The sequence below is a fragment of the Hemitrygon akajei genome, chromosome 6 (genome assembly GCF_048418815.1).
Source record: "Hemitrygon akajei chromosome 6, sHemAka1.3, whole genome shotgun sequence".
In the NCBI taxonomy this organism is placed as follows: domain Eukaryota; kingdom Metazoa; phylum Chordata; class Chondrichthyes; order Myliobatiformes; family Dasyatidae; genus Hemitrygon; species Hemitrygon akajei.
The window spans coordinates 54,715,059-54,740,061 of NC_133129.1; the positions used below are offsets into that span (position 1 = coordinate 54,715,059).

The 25,003-nt window shown below is 43.0% G+C and overlaps 1 protein-coding gene across 2 annotated transcripts in view; it reads right to left on the bottom strand.

Moving 5' to 3' along the window:
* Positions 1-25,003, bottom strand: part of gldc (glycine dehydrogenase (decarboxylating)) — a 200,409-nt gene that overhangs the window by 53,765 nt on the left and 121,641 nt on the right. For both annotated transcript variants that reach the window (XM_073048372.1, XM_073048373.1), the window contains 5 exons: positions 24,717-24,864; positions 17,883-18,079; positions 12,060-12,156; positions 9,356-9,461; positions 9,136-9,275 (listed from right to left, as the gene is read on the bottom strand). In XM_073048372.1, coding sequence (XP_072904473.1) covers positions 9,136-9,275; positions 9,356-9,461; positions 12,060-12,156; positions 17,883-18,079; positions 24,717-24,864 — 688 coding nt within the window. The remainder of the gene's footprint in view (positions 1-9,135; positions 9,276-9,355; positions 9,462-12,059; positions 12,157-17,882; positions 18,080-24,716; positions 24,865-25,003) is intronic.

Below are 25,003 nucleotides of genomic sequence, written 5' to 3' on the forward strand. Positions count from 1 at the left end.
TTATATTAATAAACCTTGTTAACATTTTTTCCCCACAATTCTGGCGTTTTCCCAATAGATGACCCACTCTATATACATTGACCTTTGTTGAGGTGCAGCGTATTATTCCACATTTGCGCTTTACTCTTTGACCTCTCACCCCTTCTGTAAAGATGAGTGGAGCTAAGAAAAGAAAAGTGGATAGAGAATGTCGGGTGTTTAATAAGGAGTGGACAACTAAATATCTTTTTACCGAACACCGATCAACTGCTGTATGCCTGATATGCCAAGAGACTGTGGCGGTTTTTAAAGAATATAATATCAGCCGTCACTTTGCCACAAAACATGCCAACTATGCTAGCAACCAGTCAACGAAAGAACGGGAAGCTAATGCTCAGAGGTTGGCAGCTAATTTACAGGCTCAACCAAATTTTTTTCACCATCAAACTGCCATTCATGAGTCAAGTACCAAGGCGAGTTTTATGCTGTCATTCAAATTAGCAAAGGCCAGCAAGCCTCTGTCTGAAGGCGAGTTTTTAAAAGAATGTATGGTGGAGACAGCAGGTGTATTGTGTCCGGACAGCAAAGACAAATTTGAAAAAATCAGTTTATCACGCAGGACAGTGACTCGCTGTGTGGAACTGATAGATGAAGATATAACCAGCGACTTAAATAAAAAGGCAGAGTCGTTCACATTATATTCATTAGCACTGGATGAAAGCAACGATGTAGAAGACACTGCTCAGCTCCTCATTTTTATCCGAGGAATTAACAATACTTTTGAAATAACGGAGGAGTTTTTGACAATGGAGTCTCTGAAAGGAAAAACACGGGGAGAGGACTTGTATGACCGGGTGTCTGCTGTCATCGAAAATATGAAGCTCCCTTGGAGTAAACTTATCAACGTCATCACAGATGGATCTCCTAATTTGACAGGGAAAAATGTCGGCCTGCTGAGGAGAATACAGAATAAAGTGAAAGATGAAAATCCTGACCAGGATGTTATTTTCCTTCACTGCATCATCCACCAGGAATCTCTATGTAAATCGGTATTACAGCTGAATCATGTTGTGAATCCTGTCGTAAAACTTGTCAACTTTATACGTGCAAGGGGACTTCAGCACCGTCAGTTCATCACGTTCCTGGAGGAAACTGATGCGGATCACCAGGACCTACTTTATCACTCCCGTGTCCGCTGGTTAAGTTTGGGCAAAGTGTTTCAACCAGTATGGGAGCTCAAAGAGGAGATCGGTGCATTTTTGGAGTTACTGAGGAAGGCCGGCGAATTTCCTGAGCTGAGCAACAAGAGCTGGCTTTGCGTTTGCTGTGGATATATTTTCACACATGAATGAACTGAACGTGAAGCTACAGGGGAAGGATCAGTTTGTGCATGACATGTACACAAACGTGAAAGCCTTTAAATCCAAGCTGGCTTTTTTCTCCAGGCAAATTTTGAATAAGTTATTCACTCATTTTCCCACACTAGCCACGCTGGAAGAGGCCGGCACAAATGTGAAAAAATACAGCGAGTCACTGGATGCGCTGCACAGAGAATTCTGCCGTCGCTTTTCTGATTTTGAAAAAATTGACAAGTCACTTCAGTTGGTGGCCTGTCCCGTCACAAGATCCTGAAACAGCACCAGAGGAGCTACAGCTGGAACTGATCGACCTTCAGTCTGACCCCGTCTTAAAAGAGAAGTTCAACTCTCTTAAACTGAATGACTTTTATGCTTCACTTGGTAAAGAAGTGTTTCCAAACCTCCGGAGGACGGCACAGAAGATGCTGGCGTTGTTCGGCTCGACCTATTTGTGTGAACAGGCGTTCAGCGTCATGAACATCAACAAAGCCAGCCACAGATCCAAGTTAACTGACCAACACCTCAGATCCATCCTGAGAATCGCCACAACAAAACTAAATCCAGACTTTGATGCGCTGGCTAAAAAGGGAGACCAACAACACTGTTCCCACTGAAATCAAAAATAAGTTTCTTCGTTGTGTTATGTAAAAAATGCATTTGAAAATATTTTTTTCAATAAGCCTTACATGTTACATGTCATTTCTGTTAAGTGATGGACACGAGTAGTGCGCAGGTGCACGTACGTTCTCAAAATAAAAAATGCGCTCCAGATCAAATAACGCGCTCCGTATACTGGCGCGCTGTCACTGTTCTGTCCTTGTGCTGGTCGTTGTTGAGTTTTGGCACAGGGGACAATTGAATAAGAAGGAGCAGGACAAGTAGACCTGCATCTCCTACCGTTTTTGAAATAAAGACAGTCAGGAGGAGAGTGATGATGATAATATCTTGAAGGATAACAGAATTTTCAGTGCTTTAAAATAATAACTGTTACTATTAAAAAAAGCTGTATTTTATTCATTTAATTTTCAGTGTTTTAAAAGTCATTTCAATAAATAGCTAAATACCATGGGACTTCAAAGACAGATATTTTGTTGTAATGCATTTGTTCATTTTCAATTGAAATTAAAGCACATGTTTTCTACATATCCCATGATATTTTATTTTCTCTTATGAGGTGTATTACCAAAACACTCCGTCCATCTGCTCCTGGTCCGGCCCCCCTGTCAAATTTTAGAACCCTTTGTGGCCCACAAGTCAAAAAGTTTGTCCACCCCTGCTCTAAGCACTCTACCAGGGATATTGTCTGGTCCAGCAACCTTCCGTGAGTTGACCCCGCACAGGGTTCTTCTCACTTCGGCCATGGTGAGACACAGCACCTGGTCATTTGGAGGAGGGGAGGACTTCCTTGCCGCCACGTCGTTTTCCACCTCAGAACGAGTGTAGAAGTTGTTCATCGCATCTGGGAGGGAGGCATCACCCGCACAGTCAGGTGATGTTGTCCTGTAGTTGGAGATGTCCTGAATGCCCTTCCACATGCACTGCGTGTCGCCACTGTCCTGGAAGTGGCTGTGGATTCGCTGGGTGTGTGCACATTGCCCGGGACAGTTTAGCCCTTGCTGTTGTTAAGGCTGCCTTGTCACCTGGTCTGAAGGCAGAGTCACGGGTCCTCATCTGAGTCCCTACTTACTCTTTGCTTATCAAGAATCTATCTACCGTACATTTACCTTAAGAATATTCCAATACTCTGCTTCCACAAGACTGAAGAAAAACTTTCTGGCATTAACATGAAACTCCATCATTTTAGCTAGCTCTAGACTCTCCCACAAGAGGAAACATCTTACTTGTTAAAACAGATTATTACAGAATTCAGTCAATTCCTTCTCACTGTTCCAAACTTCAGCCAATTGAAATTGGAATGGGTCACATGTACTGAGGTACAATGAAAAGGTCATCTTGTATACTGTTCATAAAGATTACTTCATTAAGCAGTGCATTGAGGGAAAACAGTAACAGAATGTAGAATGAAGTGCAACTGACATAGAATGTGCAGTGCAAGACCATAACGAGGTAGATTGTGAGGTCAGGAGAACACCTTATACTAGGGATCTATTCAACATCTGTACCAGCAGGGTGGAAGCTGTCCTTGAGAACGTTGGGCTACCTGCTTTCAGGCTTTTGTATCTTCTACTCACTGGAAGAGGGGAGAGAGAGAACATCCAGGATGGGTAACAGCACTGATTCTGCTGGCTGCTTTACTGAGACAGCTAGAAGTGTGAAAGAGTCCATGATGTACTACCTGTGTTCACAACTCAGCAGCTGCATGATGCACCGAGATAGGATGCGCTCTATAAACTCAAGAGATTCTGCAGTTACTGGAAATACAGAGTAACACACACAAAATACTGGAGGAATTCACCAAGTTAGGAAGCATCTATGGAAAGGAATAAAAAGTCGATGTTTTGGGCCAAGACGCTTCATCAGAACTGGAAAGGAAGGGGGAAGAAGCCAGAATGAGAAGGTGGGGGAGGGGTGGGATAAGAGTACAAGCTAGAAGGTGATAGATGAAGCTATGTGAAGGGCAGGTAGGCGGGTAGGGGAGGGGTTGAAGTGAGAAGCTAGGAGGTGATGCGTTAAGAAAATGGTAAAGGACTGAAGAAGAAGAAGGAATCTGATAGGAGAGGAGAGTAGACCATGGGAGAAAGGGAAGGAAGGGAGACGCCAGAAGGAGGTGGTAGGCAGGTAAGAAGAGAAGTGAGTGGGAAGCCAGACGGGTAATGGAAAGGGGAGAGGGGAAAGATTACCCAAAGTTAGAGAAATCAAACCTCATGCCATCAGGTTGCTGAATACAAGTTACTGCTCCTCCAATACTGGAGAAGGCCATGATGGACTGACATGTCAGAACTGGGATTGGACTTAAAATGGTTGGCACTGCGAGATCCTGCTTATTATGAACGGAGCAAGCGTGCTTGACAATTCAGTCTCCCTATTTAAATTGGGTCTCACTGACGTAGAGGTGGCTGCACTAGAGCACTGGATACAGTAAATGACCCCAACAGACTCACAGGTGAATCACTGCCTTGCCTGGAAGGACATTTTGGGGACGTGAATGATGGTGAGGGAAGAGGTAAATGGGCAGGTATAGTGTTTCTTCCGTTTGCAGGGTAAGAGCCAGGAGGGAGATCAGTGGAGAGGAACGAGTGGACAAGAGAATCTTAGAGGGAGTGAACCCTGCGATAAGTGGAAATGCTTTCTATGATGCACGAATAGGATTTGGTAAGGGTTTAGAAGGACATGCCAAGTTTTTCAGCCTGAAGAAACCATCAGGAGGACGATACAGAAGCCTCAGGACCCACACCACCAGGTTCAGGAATAGTTATTACCCCTCAACCATCAGGTTCTGAAACCAAAGGGGATAACTTCATTCAACTTCACTCACCCCATCACTGAAATGCTCCACAATCTATGGACCCACTTTCAAGTACTCTTCATCTCATGTTCTCCATACTTATTGCTTATTTATTATTATTATTATTTCTTTCTTTTTGTACTTGCGTAGATTGTTGTCTTTGGACATTGATTGTTTGCCCATCCTGTTGGGGGTGGTCTTTCCTTGATTCTATTGTGGTTCTTGTATTTACTGCGAATGAACCTCAGGGTTGCATATGGTGCCATATATGTACTTTGATAATAAACTTACTTTAAACTTTGACGTAGAGGTGAGGGTTAGTTTTTTGGTCGTGGCGTCTACATGCGTGGACCACAATAGGCTACTGGTGAATATTAACTTCGAGAGACTTGGAGCTCTCAAGCTCAGCGTTACAACCTCAGTAATGTGCATTACCCAACCCCCACACCTGTTTGCAAACATTGAGGGATACTGTTGACTAAACTCTCAATATCTCCTCCCTGTTCTCTGGCTGATCATACCGCTATGGTGGTATGATCAGCAAACACTGGATGGAGTTCCAGCAGACTTTGACCACGCAGTGATGAGAGTATAGAAAATAAAGTGGGGGCTGATGATGCAACCCTGTGGGCCCCAGTGTTGAGAATAATTGCTGCCGATCTTTACTGATTGTGGTTTGGTGGTCAGAGAGTCAAGGATCCAGCTACAGAGGGAGGTGTTGACCTCTACGTCTTGGAATTTGATGATGAGTTTGCTTGGAATTAATAAACAATAGCTAACATAGGTTTTTTTCTGCCCAGACACTCCAGAGATGAATGTAGGACCAGAGAGATGGTGTTCTCTGTAGATCAGTCTTGGCAGTGCATTGAGATTCTCTGGGTGTCTGGAGTTAATACAGTGGCATGCAAAAGTTTGGGCACCCCTGGTCAAAATTTCTGTTACTGTAAATAGTTAAGTGAGTAGAAGACGAACTGATCTCCAAAAGGCATAAAGTTAAAGATGAAACATTCTTTTCAACATTTTAAGCAAGATTAATGTATTATTTTTGTTTTGTACAATTTTAGAGTGAAAAAAAGGAGCACCATGCAAAAGGTTGGGCACCCCAAGAGATTTGAGCTCTCAGATAACTTTTACCAAGGTCTCAGACCTTAATTAGCTTGTTAGGGCTATGGCTTGTTCACAGTCATCGTTAGGAAAGGCCAGGTGATGCAAATTTCAAAGCTTTATAAATACCCTGACTCCTCAAACCTTGTCCCAACAATCAGCAGCCATTGGCTCCTCTAAGCAGCTGCCTAGCACTCTGAAAATTAAAATAAATGATGCCCACAAGGCAGCAGAAGGCTATAAGAAGATAGCAAAGCGTTTTCAGGTAATCGTTTCCTCAGTTCATAAAGTAATTAAGAAATGGCAGTTAATAGGAACGGTGTAGGTCAAGTTGAAGTCTGGATGACCAAGAAAACTTTCCAAGAGAACTGCTCGTAGGATTGCTAGAAAGACAAATCGAAACCCCTGTTTGACTGCAAAAGACCTTCGGGAAGATTTAGCAGACTCTGGAGTGGTGGTGCACTGTTCTACTGTGCAGCAACACCTGCACAGATACGACCTTCACGGAAGAGTCATCAGAAGAAAACCTTTCCTCTGTCCTCACCACAAAATTCAGTCTCAGAAGTTTGCAAAGGAACATTTAAACATGCCTGATGCATTTTGGAAACAAGTTCTGTGAACTGATGAAGTTAAAATAGAACTTTTTGGCCGCAATGAGCAAAGGTATGTTTGGAGAAAAAAGGGTCCTGAATTTCATGAAAAGAACACCTCTCCAAATGTTAAGCACAGGGGTGGATCGATCATGCTTTGGGCTTGTGTTGCAGCCAGTGGCACAGGGAACATTTCACTGGTAGAGGGAAGAATGAATTCAATTAAATACCAGCAGGCTCAAAGGGCCGAATGGTCTACTTCTGCACCTATTGTCTATTGTCAAATTCTGGAAGCAAACATCACACCATCTGTAAAAAAGCTGAAGATGAAAACAGGATGGCTTCTACAACAGGATAATGATCCTAAACACACCTCAAAATCCACAATGGACTACCTCAAAAGGTGTAAGCCGAAGGTTTTGCCATGGCCCTCACAGTTGCCCAACCTAAACATCATTGAAAATCTGTGGATAGACCTCAAAAGAGCAGTGTGTGCAAGACACCCCAAGAATCTCACAGAACTAGAATCCTTTTGCAAGGAAGAATGGGTGAAAATCCCTCAAACAAGAATTGGAGGTCTCTTAGCTGGCTACAGAAAGTGTTTACAAGCTGTGATACTTGCCAAAGGGGGTGTTAGTAAGTACTGACCATGCAGGGTGCCCAAACTTTTAGCTCAGGCCCTTTTCCTTTTTTGTTATTTTGAAACTGTAGAAGATGGAAATAAAAAAAGTAATCTTGCTTAAAATATTAAGGAAACGTGTCATCTTTAACTTTATGCCTTTTGGAAATCAGGTCATCCTTTACTCGCTTAGCTATTCACAGTAACAGAAATTTTGACCAGGGGTGGGGGGGGGGGGGGGGGGGGTGTGTGTGTGTGTGTGTGTGTGTGTGTGTAAAACTGAAGAGCAATTCATTACATACTTGAGCGCTAAGCAGGAAGGTATGCAGTGTTTTTAATATTTCAGTAATATTTGAAACGGGTCATCTTTAACTTTATGCCTTTTGGAAATCAGGTCATCTTTTACTCACTTAGCTATTCACAGTAACAGAAATTCTGACCGAGGTGACCAAACTTTTGCATGTATGTTCCATGACCAGCAATTCCAAAGCATTTAACGATGGTCGATATCAGACCCACTGAGCATTAAGGAACATTAACTGTTTTACTTAGGTACTGGTTTGATAGTGGTCTTCCACCATTCTATCAGCCTGATAGTAGAAGACCACCATTATACCAGTACCAGTAGGTGCACAAATGATAACAGGCATAGACTGAGTAGACAGCCAATAACTTTTTCCCAGGGCAGAATGGCTATTACAAGTGGGCCTAATTTTAGAGTGACTGGTGGAAACTATGGAGGAAATGACAGACGTAAGCATTTTTCGATACAGCCAGGAGTGGTGGTAGGGGCAAATACATTAAGAGCGTTTAAGAAACACTGATAGACAAATGTATGATAGAAAGATGTTGGACAATGTCGGGGGATAATGACTGGAACTGAAGGGTCTTGCCCCTAAATGTCAACTGTCCGTTTTCTTCCAGGCTGAGACAATGTAAAACAAAATGTGCAATTGTTTGGAAAGAACACGGTAACGTGTTCAGATGGAGACACAAGAGACTGTGGGTGCTGAAATATGAAGCAAAACACAAACTGCTGTGGAAATTCAGCAGGTCAGGCAGCGTCCGTGGATGGAAATGCAGAGTCACGTTTTTGGTTGAGACCTTTCATCTGGATGAAAGATGAGAGGGTAGATAGTCAGTATAAAATGGGGAGGAGGAGTGGGGCAAGACCTACCAAGTGATAGGTAGACACACAAAATGCTGGAGGAACTCAGCAGGCCAGGCAGCAATTATGGAAAAGAGTATACTTGCTGTTTCAGGCCAAGACCCTTCAATCAGGACTGGAGAAAAAAAGATGAGGAGTAGATTTAATAGATTGGGGGGGGGGGGGGGAGGGAGGGGCAAACACAAGGTGACAGCTGAAACCGGGAGGGGGAGGGGTGAAGCATATGTAGCTATGGTGAGGGTTTGGGTAAGCACGAGGTCAAAGTCGGAGGACCACAGGGATCACAAAGGGGGAGCAGTGAGAGAGGGTTTCACTGAACTCCTGAAGGGAAGACTGAAATCTACTCATCATTTTTTCTCCAGTCCTGATGAATGGTCTTGGCCCGAAATATCTTTTCCACAGATGCTGCCTGGCTTGCTGAGTTCCTCCAGCATTTTGTGTGTGTTGCTTTGATTTCCAGCATCTGCAGATTTTCTCTTGTAAGTGATAGGCAGGTACAGGTGACTGGCAGATGGAGGAGACGAGCAGCAATGGTGATAGAGGCTTGGAATGATAGGTGAAGGCAAAGACAGGATACAGAGGTGGAATGTGATTGAAAGGGACAGTGGAGCAGGAGACCAATCAAGGGAGGTGGAGAGGACAGATGGGAACAGTGGGACGAGCATGTGGGTGATGGGCTGATGGGGTGGGTGGAGGAGGTAAAAGAAGTAGTGTGATTCTGCGCTGGGTTAGATGTGTGCAGAAGAAACTGGGTACAACTTGACAAGGAAAAAAAAAGGACAGAGAGGAAGTAGGTCATTTGAATTTTGAGAAGTCATCACTGGTTGAAATGTTAACATGTCAAGCATTCCAGGAAGAATGGTTTTATGATTCTTCACCAGAATGTAGTATCACGGCTGAAAGTTACTCACCACACTGTCACCGTATCCTCGGAAATTTATCTGTCGTTGGGTGGCCCTGCTAAGTATCTCCTGAGCAGCCACTCCACAGTGGACCTTCAGTGTGTCAAAAAACACCTCGTGCTGTATTTTGTGCCCAGCACGTTTCAAACCTAAATACAAAGGGATTAGATCAGAAATGAATTTATCAACAGGTTTTAAACCAAATTTTACTTTCATTAATAAATCTTACCTTCAGCTAAAATTAAGGTAGCATTATGTACTCTTTTTGCGATGTGTTTCAGTCCATTAGGGCCATGATAAACGGCAAACATTGCTGCCATGTTCGCCAAAAGTGCCTAGAATTAGATGTTAACAACAACAAAAAAAGCAATAGATGTCAAAATTTCAACAAAGTATACCAATTACGGAAACATAAATTTACATTCCATAAGATCATGCACAAAACCTTTGGATCTAGAGCACTTTATTTCACAGATGTTACATCTCATTCACGCTCATGAATTTTCGGGCTTGTATGGATATGCCACAAATTCACATAGATAAAATTGGAATAGTCCTTTGCAAAGATATTTGAATACAGTAACATGTTACTGAAGACCAGTGAATATAAAATGCAAAAAATTCCCAAGTATACCAAAATAGATAGGAACGGATTAAGTAATATTTAAAAATCAATCTAGTTATCTATATTCTCTTTTGCATGCCTTTATATGAAAACCAAAGTTCGATAATTAAACAGGGTCAAAAACAAATGCCTACAGTATGTAATTACTCTAATTAAAGGGTTGCCAAAGGAAGCACCATTGTTTTTTTTGAGAAAGATAAAGATGCCAGCATAAGCTACAGGCCCACAGGCTTTCCATGTTTGTAATTCGGTCTACTCCTCCATTTCTGTGTGTCAAAAGAAAATCTGCTGGCAGCAGAAAGAATATCACAAGAATAAAAAAAACCTTTCAATTATACAAAGTGCAAATTAAGGGAAAAACAAGCTCACCACCCTATTACATGTACTAGGAGAAGGAAGGAAGCAATGTTCACAGGAATTGCTTGTTTTTGCCAGTCTCCAAGGCAAGCTTATCGTCAGATCCCTTCACTGGAGACATTCATCTTTATTCCCACTACCACAATCCTCTTTGCAAAAATATAATCAGACTCAAACTAAGAAAAGCTTTGTACTGATGATTCACTGTGCCTACTTGTCTATTTTGGAAGTGGAAGGGGAAAAATTACTGATTCTGATTGTATCAGTTTGTATTAGCTCATGATAAAGCCTTTGTCTGTTTCTGTTCCTCCTCCCACCCTCACCTGCCAGTTTCCATTCTTCTTCTGATGACAGTGATTTTGGATTGTAATTTGCAATGTTGCAATTAATTGTTCATTAGCACCACTCTCAGTCTAGTCAATGTACAGAAAATGGCTACATCACCAGATCCAAGACAAACCTTTTAATGTCAACTCGTTCACTGTAATATCCGTTTGGCTTTAAAATAACTCTTTTGACAGAACAATGCTTATACTGAATCACAGATTGGACAGTTGCAACGAGCATTGTGAATGCAGCGAGGAGGATCAATATCTGTGAAAGAACCTGAAATACCAACACTACTGGTGTTGCCTTTAAGCACCCACCTCAATTTTACCAACTTTGCCTCCTACTTCCACCCGTTCCAAAACATCAGAGGTACGTTCCTCCTTCAAAGAACAGTGTTTCCCTTTCAATGCCATCAATGTTGCCCTCACTCACATCTCCTCCACTTCCCACACATCTGACGTCATCCCACCTTCCCACCACTGTAACAATGATAGGGTTCCCCTTGTACTTAACTACCACCCCATGAGCCTCTTCATTCCAGCACATCATTCTCCATAACCTTCGCCATCTGCAAAGGGATCCTACCAAGCCCATCTTTCCCTCCCTGTAGATCGAGGGACCATTTTGAACACTTCCATCTGCTATAAAGGGCAAGATTTTCCAGAGGCTGCCAATTTGACTTCCCATTCCCAAATGTTGGTCCACGGCCTCCTCTACAGCTACAATGAGGTCATATTTAAGATGGAGGAACAACACCTCATATTCCATCTGGGTGGACTCCAACCCGATTACATAAACATTAATTTCTCTAACTTCCTGTAACTTCTACCCCCATCTCTTTCTTTTTATATTCCCCTTTCTGATTCCCCTCTTCTCCTCACATACTCATCACTTCCCTCTGGTTCTCTTCCTTCTCTCCTCCATGGTCCAACCTGTTCTCTGATCAGATTCCTTCTTCTTCAGCCTTTAACCACTTTCACTTATCACATTGCAGCGTCTTTCTTCATCCCCTCTCCCCCAGCAACCCGCCCGCCCTTATCTTCTTTTTTTGGCTACTACCTCCTTCCTTTGGAGTCCTGTTGAAGGATCTCAGCCCAAAATATTGATAGTTTAATCCTCTCCATGGATTCTGCTTAGCTGAGTGAGTTCCTCCAGCATTGTGTGCGTCACTCTGGATTTTCAGCATTTGAAGAACCTTTTGTGTTTATGAAAATATGTTTGGAACTGTTTACTTTGAAGACAAGCATATGCAGACTGTTCCAGTGAATAGTGTTTTCCTCTCAACCCAGGGGCACAATTCTACTGAATGTCAACTTCATTGCAACAAATCGACTTAATTAATTTACAAGCTACATAAAGATAGCTACAACTCTGCACTACAAATATGGCCAAACATCATGGGACTAATGACACCAGACAGACTTCAATAACTGAATGCAAGATGGAATGCAAAGATTGATAAACAAAATGATTTCTTTAACAATGCAACCAATGTTACTTCCTTTTAATTCAATTATAACAACCTCATAAAATACTTAGAAAAAAAAAGGCTTGCATTGTACCTGTACATTTGAACACAAGCCTTTGCAAATCTTATTTGAATGCCGTCAGTCAGTTTTACCTGAGCTGTGCAAATGTTGCTAGTGGCTTTATCTCTCCTGATGTGCTGCTCCCTTGTCTGCAGTGCCAGCCGGTATACCTCCTTTCCTGCAGCATCCCTGTACAATAAAAACAGTTAAATACAACAATTGCAAAAATACTTTATTGATATTGAAATCAACATTGTTCCTTTCAAACTCCAAAGGGATAAAAGAAAATGTTTTAACCCCGAAAAATCCTATAAGATGATGAGACGAGAGGCACTGATTATGTGGATGGCTGGAGGGTTGGTTCCCAGGGCTGAAATGGCTAACATGAGGTGCTTGGAAGTAGGAACAGAGGGGACATCAGGAGCAAGTTTCACACAGAGTGGTGGGTGCATGGAATGCACTGAGGCGGATACAATAGGGTCTTTTAAGAGACGCTTAGATAGGTACATGAAGCTTAGAAAAATAGAGAGCTATGCAGTAGGGAAATTCTAGCCTGTCTCTAGAGAAGGTTACATGGTCGGCACAACATTGTGGGCCAAAGGGCCTGTAATATATTGTAGATTTTCTTTGTTCTATGTTCAATCATGTAGAAGATACAAGACCATCAGGACTCGCACCACCAGGTTCAAGAACAGTTACTACACCTCAATCATCATGTTCTTGAACACTCAACTTCATTTGCCTATCATTGAAATGTGCCTACAGCCAATGGTCTCATTTTCAAGGACTGTTCATCTCATGTTCTTGTTATTTATTTATATTTGCATTTGCACTGTTGTCTTCTGCAATATGGTTGATCTTTCACTGATCCTGTTATTGCTATTCTTCTATAGATCTGTTGAGTATGCCCACGAGAAAATACATTTCAGGATTGTATATGGTGACCTATATGTAATTTGATAATAAAAATTTACTTTGGCTCTGAAGAGTGAAGATAGGGAGTTCGGAAGGAAGCAGGACCTCAAGAGCAGTAATCTCTGGACAGTGCAGGCAAGTATGGGAAGATACAGCAGACAAATGTGTGGATGAAGAGTTGGTGTAGAAACAGGATTTAAAATTTGTGGATCACTGGGATCTCTTCTAGGGAAGGTATGACTTGACCACAAGGAAGCCCAATGTCCTTGCAACTAGAGCTTTTGGGGTGGGTATAAACTAGTTTGGTGATGAATAGTTCCAGAGTGACAGGTCAATGGCTGGGGCAGTTGATATAAAGCTAGATGCAGTATGTAGACACTGAGAAAAAATAGGTAGTAGACAGGACATAACTGCAATCAGTTGGTTGAACTGCTTGAAATATGTCTACTTTAAGGAATAAGGGTGATGAACTTAAAGCACGTGTCAGTCCTTGGAACTATGACATTGTGACAAGTACAGAGACCTGGCTATCATAAAGGCAGGAATGGTTGTTGGATATTCCAGGGTTGAGATATTTCAAAAGGGACAGGGAGGAAGGCAAAAGAGGTGGGGGAGTGACATTGCTGAACAGTGATAGTATCGTAGCTGCAGAAAAAAATGATGTTGTGAAAGAATTGTTCACTGAGTCTGTGTGGGTGGAAGTCAGAATCGGAAAGAAACAATCATTCCATAGGCCTCTTCATAGCCACTGGGACACCAAGGAGCAGGTTAGTAAGCAGATTTAGGAAAGGTCCAAATCGTTGACATACATCGTAAAAAGCAGCGGTCCCAACACCAACCCCTGTGGAATTCCACTGGTAACCGGCAGCCAGCCAGAATTGGATCCCTTTATTCCCACTCTCTAGTTTCTGCCAACCAGCTAATGCTCGACCCACGCTAGTAACTTCCCTGTAATTCCATGGGCTCTTATCTTGCTAAGCAGCCTCATGTGCGGCACCTTGTCAAAGGCCTTCTGAAAATCCAAGTATACCACGTCTGCTGCATCTCCTTTGTCTACCCTGCTTGTAATTTCCTCAAAGAATTGCAGCAGGTTTGTCAGGCAGGATCTTCCTTTCAGGAAACTATGTTGGCTTTGGCCTATCTTGTCATGCACCTCCAGGTACTCCATAATCTCATCCCTAACAATCAATTCCAACAACTTCCCAACCACTGATGTCAGGCTAACAGGTCTATAGTTTCCTTTCTGCTGTCTCCCAACCTTCTTAAATAGCAGAGTAACATAAACAGTTTTCCAGTCATCCGGTACTATGCCAGAATCTATCGATTCTTGAAAGATCATCAGTAACACCTCCGCAACCTCTCCAGCTACTTCCTTCAGAACCCGATGGTGCATTCCATCAGATAAGTCCAACCTCAGGAGATTTATCCAACCTCAGGCCATTAAGCTTTCTGAGCAGCTTCTCAGTCGTAATTTTCACTGCACAAACCTCACTTCCCTGACACTCTTGAATGTCCAGTATACTGCAGACGTCTTCCACTGTGAAGACTGATGCAAAATAAGCATTCAGTTCCTCTGTCATCTCTGCATCTTTCATTACAATATCTAATTGCATTTAATTGTGGGAGAGCTAATTACAAAGCTATTAGGCAGGAGCTTTGGAAAGTAAACTGGGAACAGATGTTCTCAGAGAAACGTGTGACAGAAATAATGGAATTTTGTTAGGGAGCACTTGCATGGGGCTCTGGATAGGTTTGTCCCACTGAGACAGGGAAAGGAAACCAAGAGAGGCAGACAGTATTTAATTAAGAGGAAAAAGGAAGCGATGTAAAATTTAGGAAGCAGATCTCAGGCCAGGCTCTTGACAATTATAAAGTAACCAGGAAGGAGCTAAAGGTGAGACAGAAGTGAACATGAGAAGATCTTGTTAGGTAGGGTTAATGAAAACCCCAAGGTATTCTCCACATACTGTGAAGAACAGGATGACTAGAGTGAGGGTAAGACCACTCAGTGGTAAAGAGGAAAAGGTGCCTAGAGGTGGAAAAGGTTATGGGAGGTCCTTAATGGACACTTTGCCTCAGTGTTTATCAAGGAGAGAGACTTGGCAAATGTGAGGTCTGTGTAGAACAGACTAATATGCCAAAGTATGTTCAGGTTAAGAAAGGGAGAGTTTTGGAGCTTCTGAAAAACATTAGAATAGACAAGTCACCAGGGCCAGACTGGATATATCCCAGGTTACTACAGGAACTGAGGGAAGAGACTGAAGGTGTGTTGATGATGATCTTTGTGCCCGCACCCCCCCCCCCCCCCATTGCCGCAGAAGTTACCTGAGGAGGAGGATGGCAAATGTTGTTCAAGAGAGGTGGCAGGGACAATCCTGGGAATTATAGACCCTTGAGTCTTACGTCAGCATGAGCAAACTATTGGAGTGGATTCCTAGGGATAGGGTACATGAGCATACCCTAGAGAAGGGGCAGTCTTATCAGAAATAGTCAGCATAGCTTTGTGAGGGGCAGGTCCTGATTTACAAGCCTAAATTAATTCTTTGAGAAGTGACAGATTTATGAAGGGGCTCAGCCTGAAATGTCAATTGTTTATTCATTTCCACGGATACTGCCTGACCTGCTGAGTTTCTCCAGTATTTTGTCTGTGTTACTCTGGATTTCCAGCATCTGCAGAATCTCTTGTATTTATGAAGATAAAAGAAGTGGATGTGGTGTATATGGATTTTGGTAAGGTGTTTGACAAGTAGGCTCATTCAGTAAGTCAGGAGACATGGGATCCAGGGACACTTGGCTGTGTGGACTCAGAACTGGCTTGCTCACAGAAGGCAAAGGATGCTATTCGTGTATTTTGCCTGGAGGTTAGTGACCTGTGGTACTCTACAGATATCTATTCTGGAAACACTGCTCCATGTAACCTTTATAAATGACTTGGGTGAGGAAGTGCAAGAATGGACTAGTAAGTTTGCAGATATCACAAAGGATTAAAGTGTCATGAATAGTGCAAAAAGTTGGTGAAGGATACAGATGGGATCCAGAGTTGGGCGGAGAAGTGGCAGATGAAGTTCAATCTGGAAAAGCATAAAAGTGATACACACTGGAAAGTCAAACTTGAAGGCAGCGTACAGGGTTAACGGCAGCGTTCTGAGCAACGAGGAGGAATTTTATGGTCACCATCCATAGATCCCTTAAAGTTATCCCACAGGTAGATTGGGTGGTTAAGAAGACATGTGGTGTACTGGCCTTTATCAGAAAGGGTACTGAGTTCAAGAAGCATGAGGTAAGGTTGCAGCTCTATACAACTCTGGTTAGACCACACTTGTGTATTGTGTTCAGTTCTGATCACCTCATTATAGTAAGGATGTGGACACTTCAGAGAGGGTGCAGAGGAGATTTACCAGAATGCTAAACAGGATTAGAGAACAATGCTTATGAGGAAAGGTTGAGTAAGCTAGGGCTTTGTTCTCTGGTGTGACAGAGGATGAGAGGTGTCTTGATAGATGCGTATAAGACTATGAGAGGCCTTGATAGAGTGGACAGCCAGCATCTTTTCTCCCCAGGGTGACAGTGGCCAGTGCCAGAGGACATCCATTTAAGGTGAATGACAGAAAGTTTAGATAGCAGAGATACATTTTTTTCCACAGAGAGTAGTTGATGCCTGGAACGCACTGGCCAGGGTGGCAGTACAGGCTTATACAATAGGGGCATTTAAAGACTCTTAGGTCAGAGCATGGTTGTAAGGAAAGTGGAAGGTTATGGGCAGTGTAGGAGGGAAGGGTTAGGTTGATCGTGGACTAGGTTATCTAGGCTGCCACAACACTTGGGCTGAAGAATCTGTAGGTCCTCCACTGTTCCATGCTCGAAAACTTTTTAAGCCACGCAAGGTAGAAAAAAAATTCTTTAACACTTATAGTGTTATAAATTTAATGCAATGTTTACTGTTTTCATACAGTGAGAATTTTTAAACTGATATATTAGCTACATTACCACTTTTAAAATGTTATTTACTTGTTTGTTGGGATAAAGCGCGGAGTAGGCCCTTCTGGCCCTTCGAGTCGTCCTCCCTAGGAAACTCCCAAATGAACCCTAGCCTAATCACAGGACAAGTTACAATGACCAATTAACCTGCCAACTGGCACATTTTTGGACTGTGGAGGGAAACTGGAGCACCCAGAAGAAAGCCAGCGGTCACGTGGAGAACATACAGGCAGCGGTGGGGATTGAACCTGGGTCTCTGGCACTGTAAACCGTCATGCTAACCACTCGGCTACCATACCATGCCACCCCATTATTAATTCTATTTAGTCCTGTTTTAATCCATGCCATTTAGCCCAAACACGTTATGCATCTCCAACTGTGGGATAAAGCGAAAAGGACTGTACTGAATGCTGCCTTCAGCAATTTTACCTTCTTAATCATTGAGATTTTACGGACTCAGGTGGGTCAAGAAAGAGGATGAGTTTTCAAAATTAAGAGGGTACTAAACCACTCAAATGTCATTTGGGTGGGGGGAGGGGTGGAGGGTAGTGTGTAGTGGGGGTAGAGAGTGGGAAGGATGTAGCAGATGGAAATAAAGGGAGATTGGAGAAGAGCTGAGACAGGAAACAAAGAGATGACAGGGGAAAACAAGAAGTCAAACAATGTGTTAACAAATCTTCATTATCGTACAACAGACCTGCTGTACCAATAATGCTTGATGCATCTCTCATATTCTCTCTGCTCCTTCCAACCCCCACCAGCCAATCCCAGTTTTTCTGAAACCAATGATTCACCCCTTTTTAATGCCTGCCACCTCTAGTTCTTCTTTTTTCATAACCTCAAATAGTTGCAAGCATCCCTACTCATTTAAATTTCCTCCAAAATCACACGTTCCAAAAGGGATCCCTTGATAATTTTGTTTTTTTTCTAAGTTTCCTGTGAAAATTAAAGAGGGTTTGAAAATACTGACAAGTACTTGTCACATGCCCGATATCGTGTATCACTGACAAGCGTATTCGTACCTGGTAACACCAACCATTCTCCCGGGCATCAGCCTCACAAGGTTTTCTTTCACAGCGAAGAAAGCTGCGTGAGGGCCACCGTAGGAAAGCGGCACGCCAAATCTCTGGGAGCTGCCGAGGACAATGTCTACCGCAAATTCTCCAGGTGGTCTCAGTACACACAGTGCCAAGAGATCAGTAGCACAACACGCCAAGGCCTAAAAAATATTTATTTGATATAAATATCTAATTTTTTTAAACAGCCATACATTAATGAAAAAGAAAGTGGGGAGGAAAATCAACCTGATTCAGTTTCAAACTCCAAATATATCCATTCTCTGAGAGTTTCAAATGTTACCAGACCAAGTGCAGACTGATAGCTTAGTGACAACATTTTTGAATGTGTGGCTAGGCTCTGAGCACTTTTTCTGCTGCTTCCAAACAAATTACATCTCCATGTGAAAAATCACTTGCATACCACTTTGCCCAAGAAATGGCTGACATCAGCTGGCTGTTGAGAGGCGACCCTGCCTTGCTATGCATTGCAAACTCTTAGCAAACCAAAAACTAGCCAGTGATGGTACCGATGCCAAAGTATGAAACTTGTGACTTCTATTAGAATTTCAGAAAGGGCAGATAGATTGTGATCATTTTATTTTGTATATTAGCAGGCCACAATATTCAACTGATGCTCTAAATGCACATTTCCCAGTCTCAAATTATGGAAATACACATAACCCTGGTGATGGATAACCACCAGCTGTGGGTATCATTCAGCCTTTGAATAGTTGTAGGTGACCAGCTTTATCTGTAGCATTTGCGATGGGTCTGCTTTAATTTCAAGTTTACAGTGTTTGCTTAATACTTCTGGTGAAAATGCTCTAATTATCATGGCTCTAATGGACTGAAACACATTGCAGAAAGAAGAACCATTTTTGGTGAATGTAAGATTTATTAATGAAGGTAAAATATGTTGGTAAATCTTTTTCTGATTTGATCTCCTTGCATTTAGGTTTGAAATATGCTGGCCCCAGGGACTTCTCCAATTTAATGGTTCTCAAAAGTTCCAGCATATCCTCTTTCTTAACATCAACATGTTCCAGCATATCAGCCTATTTTACACTGTAATCACAAACATCAAGGTCCCTCTCACTGGTGAATACTGAAGCATAATATTCATTAAGGACCTCCCCCATCTCCTCCAACTCCAGGCAAATGTTTTCTCCACATTCCCCATCCCTACTGTTCCTGTCTCTAAAAATCTTCTCCAATAATCTGTCCACCACTGACGTAAGCTTCACTGGTCTATAAAATGCTGGGGTATCTCTACACCCTTTCTTGAACATTTGCCACACTCCAGTCATATGGTACAACTCTTGCGGCCAGTTGGGATGTAAAGGTGATCACTAAAGGCACAGCAACCTCTTCCTTTGCTTCCTGCAATAACCTGGGTGTCTGGTCTGGGGGGTGGGGTGGGGGGCTCACTGGGGAATACTGAAGCAAAGTATTCATTGAGGACCTCCCGTTTTCTCTGACACCAAGCACGTTTCACCCACCATCTCTCATCACTCGGGCCAGCCTCCTATTCTTCACACGTGTAGAAATGCCTTGGGGGTTTTCCCTAATTCTACTCACCAAGGCTTTCTTATGCCCCTTCTTGCTCTCCTAAGTCCATTCTTCAACTTCTTCCTGGCAAACTTGCAACTCTTCAGAGCCCAGTCTTATCCCCATATCCTAAACCTTGAGTAAGCTCCTTTCTTCCGAACAAGATCTTCCACCTCCCTGTCACCCTACTATCCTTTCCCTGCCTCAGTGGGACAAACCTATCCAGAGTGTTCCCTAACCAACCTCCACATTTCTGTCATGCATTTCCCGAGTACATCTGTCCCAACTTGTGCTCTGAAGTTCCTGCCGAAAAGTATCATGTACCCCCCTCCCACAGTTACTAACTTTCTCATTATGCCTGCTCTTCTCCTTCTCCAAGGGAGTTTTGGCTTTGTCTCCAAAACGCTCTCCCACTGAGATCTGACACCTGTCCTGGTTCACTGCCTAGTACCAAATCCAGAATGGCCTCTCCTCCAGTCAGCCTGTCTACATACTAAATCAGGAATCCATCCTGGACTCACCTAACAAATCCCACCCCATTTAACCCTTTTGCACTAGGAAGTGCCAATCAATATTAGGGAAGTTGAACTGTAGCAGCTGCAGCAAAAGAAGAAGTAGGAAAAGTGAGACGACGGGTGAGAGTGAGAGGCGCACACACACAGGAGAGAGATACACTGATAGAGATGACAGAGAAAGACAGACTGACAAGACAGTCAGAAGATATTTACTTTCCTCACTTGAGTCCCAGTTCTCACACACCCAGCCCATTTCATAAAATGAAATGTTGAAATATTGTTTCTAGGTGGCACATGAATGCTCTAATTACAGGTACAAGTATTAGTAGTAAACAAACCATTAAACTATCACAAGTTAGTCAGTGAGCCAGTAGGGTTGGTCTGCACCATCTGAGGGGAATAATGCTCACAATGATTTTTGGCAAGGTATACATCTCCAGAGTTCGAAAATGTGTGATAGCATTGTACCAGTGGTAGCTTTGTGTGCGCTCTCATGAATTTTATAACACTACCCTAAAATAAGCATTTCTGAAAAGTGGCCAATATAAAGTACAACATATATATTCAACCTACTGGTATTTTGTCATCAGTGATCTCTCAAAATTGAAACTTGTCACAATGACAGCTGAGTTCAAGCACTTTTCATCAAATGTTGCTATAAAATTCTACATTGAGAACTATGTCACTGGTGGCATTCGCAGTTCGGTGCCCAATTTCAGTAGAGTGAATCATTTCATTTTTAGAAAAATATTTGTCTGTTGTTTATTTTGGAAAAGTCAATAAAATAACCCTAGGACACATAATCACATGGATTTGTAGAGAATTTATTTAGGAATTCAAATAAGTAATCATTTTTTGTATATATTCCATATTAACATCAATACAGCAGAAAATGTTACCTACCCCCCAAAAAACCACATTTGGAGAGATTTCTGGAGTTTTATCAATGCCATGATGTTTTCCATATTGTTGTATCAAATCAAAACAATCTTAAGCTTTTGTCATAGCACATAGAATTACAGTACAATAATTTAAGTGTGGGGTTCCACACAGCCATAACCTAGGCCTCATTTGGTTGTAAAATGAATATTTAATCAAAGACTGCTTTCCATACTTTCATAACCTAATAATAATCATCATAATAATTTTCCAACTCTCCCACATCTTCATCTAACCTTTCCACACTCTGAGGTGGATGCCTGGTTCTCAGTCTGCCAGTCTACTCATGTCAGTACACCTGCAGCCATTTGCAACACACATACATATTGGGAGTGAACCTTTTTTGGACAGTTACAGGCCAGGGCCAGTAGATCCAAGACGGCATCAGGTACTGGCTGGCCTTCCATCCAGTGCACAACCAACTGTTCAGCTTCCTCTTCTCTCTCCATCTTCCATCCTCTGCCACCAGGGCTTGGCACTTGTGGGTCCTTCTCTAAACATCTTGTCTATATACCAGCCTGGTAGTTGGCTTGCTGTGCATATTTTGTTAAGCAGTCCTTGCATGGCGGGAGTTGATGACTTTCAATTTCACCTTTTTTGGCACAGAAAAGGCGATACCTGAGCTCATTGACCTTGGTGGTCGATGCTTTTGGGGCATACAGGAGACATGTAAATGCCTCCAGATTGTCTATCAGTTCTGGGGAGAGGTCCCATTCCTGACCCAACTCTAAGAATGTGTCCTGAGTTTCCCTGTTGCTGGTCATAAGTTATAGGACACTTGTCTTCCCTTTGCCTGCAAAAGCGCTTACAGGTTCACATCCTGTATATGCATGTAACCGGATAAGAGCCTTACAAGCCTCTATGCCAACAGTGGCAGCAACCTTCCTGATGTCTACAAGCTTGTACAGGTTCTCGTGCCATACTTCTGGAACAATGGGGCCTCAATCTTGTCACAAAATGCTAAAGACATGATAAAGACATCTGTTTCTTCTGAGCAGATCACTACAGATTGGTATCCCTCTCGTGTGGCATGGGCAGCATGGAGAAATAGGCGGTCATCTGCATCTTGTTGACACTGAAGAGCTGACACCTCTTCACTGTCTTGAGATGTGATTCTGTAGCATTTGTCATTCACAGTTGCATACAGAATCTTCTCCTGTGGCTTTGCTCTGTACTCTGCCTTCCTCCATTCATGGACTATGAAGCTAACGAGACTATTTTTGTTACTGACTTTGGTCAGGAAGCTCGTCCACTGCCTCACCACCTGTGTGCCTGTGATACCTTGCAACTCATGACCAGTCTCCTCACCCCGTAGAGATCTTTCACTATTCTTGATAGAGTTCTCCTTGTATGCGTCGAACACAACATCTATTCTGCCACTCTGCCTTCCCTCAGAGCCATACCCAGAAATGTTGTGGCAACATCTCTGAAAGTAACTTGATCACCTTTCACTCTCTGGATCAAGTTCATTCCATCAACCATTGTAACAGAATTTCTTGGGAGTTGCTCTTCTACTGCTACATTTTTCTGCAAGGTTGTGGCTAAAGTAGCTTTATTTGTCTTTCTCAGCAATCCTTCTGGTGTGGACAGGGCCCAGGGCAATGGTCCAAGGGGATGAGAAAGGATATCCTCTACACGTAGACTGCACCCTTGTGCCATCACTATGATGCGTTCAAACAAAGACCTGTCTGCTTTCAAGATGATCACCCTCCCACTTGATTTCACCTCTCTCTTCTTACACATATCACTGAATGTTTTCAGCTTGTTGGTTTTCAATGGGTCATGGAATTTCTTTGCTGGCGGGTCTTCCTCGAGTCTCTCATCCTTGAAGGTTGCATAGCATTGCTCACCGATCTCATATGCCTTCATCAGGTCGGAGGCAATGGCCTTTGGGGCTGCCTTTGCCGTAGAGATGCTATTGAGGTCCAGCTTCTCTGCAAATGGGTTGATCCATTCAGGTAGGAGGCTAACCACTGCTGAAACTGCTTCCTCATCTTTCTGGATTCTTGGTCGCTGTAGCTCCTCTTGACAAAGCTCTGATTTGTTGGCTTGCACCATCTCCCTTAACCGTCCCAGCAATGCACTGTGGTGCTCAGCTGTTATGTAGTAATGCTTGATAGTTCCAGCATTCAGGCTGAACCATGATGTGCCTCCAGGAGTCTATGTGTCTTTGTTCACTGTGGCTTCAATAGACTGGTCCACAGGGATCTGCCCAAAGGGGTTGTTACTTGACAGATGCACTGAGAATTGGCCTGTCTTGAAGGCCTCATACACGAAAGGATTCCTCTCTGGGAGGTTCATCACCTGAGCAAAGTAAGGGGACAGGTACCTGGCATAATTCATCTTATCATAGGCAAAGCACCATGGGATCATGGTTCTTATAGCATGGAGGCGCAACTCCCAGTCCCCCTCATGAGAGGCGCGCAGAAGCCTAAATACTACGTTCTCTACCATGTCAATGTATGATATCCAGAATGCGGACAGCACTCCATTGTTGTGATGGAGGTGTTCCAGAAAGTCTGTCCACAGGGTTATCAGCTCAGCTAAGAGTGGACTTTGCAGCAGATTGTTCAACTTCTGTTGGTTCAAGTCACTGGCCATGTCGTTCACATGGTCTAAGAATGATTTGATCATCCCACTCCTCTCTGGAATACTGTCCTCAACCCACAGTGTGAACTCTGCCCATGTGAGTCTCATCAGTGCTTCATAAATGTACTTGTGAGCCCTGACAACACGATTGTAGTGTTTACCATCAAGGACTCCATTGATGGACCCCTCTGCGACAATTCCAGCCTCTATGCATATGTTCTTTAGACCAGCATCCCGAAATCGCTTTCCTAAGATGGCTGAGGCATTACATATGGTATGGAATATCCCCATCCTGAGAAGAATGTTGGAGAAGTGCTCTTCGTGCTTCCAGGCAATTTCAGTGGCTTTTGCACACAGTGCTTGATCCTTGACTACCACAGTTGTTTCTAGATGAAGTTCCTTCCTGATTGGTTCAGGATTTCAAATACTGTGGTCAACTCTGTGACTGGTGAATTGATGGTTGGCAGATACCCAACAATATCTTGTGAGATTGGTTCCTGGTGCTGATATTAAAACCAGTCCAGCTTGGGATTGTCTGATTCTCTGGATCTGTTTGCCTTGCAAATGTCCACACCAGGTTCTTCTTGCAGGCAAGAAAAGCAGCTTCCTTGGTTTCCTGGACACAGTGTTCCCTGGTTAGGAGAGGCTGTGGGCCTAAATGTGCACCTGCTACATATACTTCCAGTTCTTGGTCCTCAATGGTGACTCATCTCTGGTTCAGCACAGAAAGCTACCACTGCTGCAATGTTATCACATATTTTCTAGCACTAGGGGTATATACCTTGCTAAAAATCATTATAAGAATTATTCCCCCCCCCCCCCCCCGATGGTACCAGTGGCCCAAATTTGGGGTCCTGGCTCATGGACTAAGTCTGAAATAGAAACAGAAGGGGTTCTGAACACTCAGTGGGCCAGGCAGAAACTGAAGACAGAAAAACAGTTAATACTTCAGAGTATAGATCTTTTTCATCAGAGTTGGCCTGCTCTAATCATGAATAATTGCTTATCTCAGACTAACCCCATATCCCTTAACATATGAACACTTAGTGACCTTGGGAGATCGCCTCAGATTCTCCAGCATGTAAAATTGTCAATTTAAGCCAAATAAATGTGGCTAGCATTCCAACAGGTAGACCTTCTAAACCCAGCACTTACCAGGTACTTGCAGTCACCAATCCCCAACACAATTCAAGCATCTACTACTCACCCCATTTTGGTGTGCAAGGTCAACAAGTTCAGAGAAGTCTTCTACTCCTCCCTCCGTGTCTGGGTACTGAAACAGTACTCCACTGATATCCTTCCTGCTGAAGTCCATTTCACGGGGCAATTTCAATTCCGTCATTACTCCTATGTAACTGGAAACAGATTCCTTGTCAAGAAGCACATCAAAACACAATATACACAGCATAAGGCCTTGCTACCCTCAGATTTTACTTCCAGCTTCATTTATAAAGCAACTGCTAAACCTAAGCACTGCTACAACTTGCAAAATCC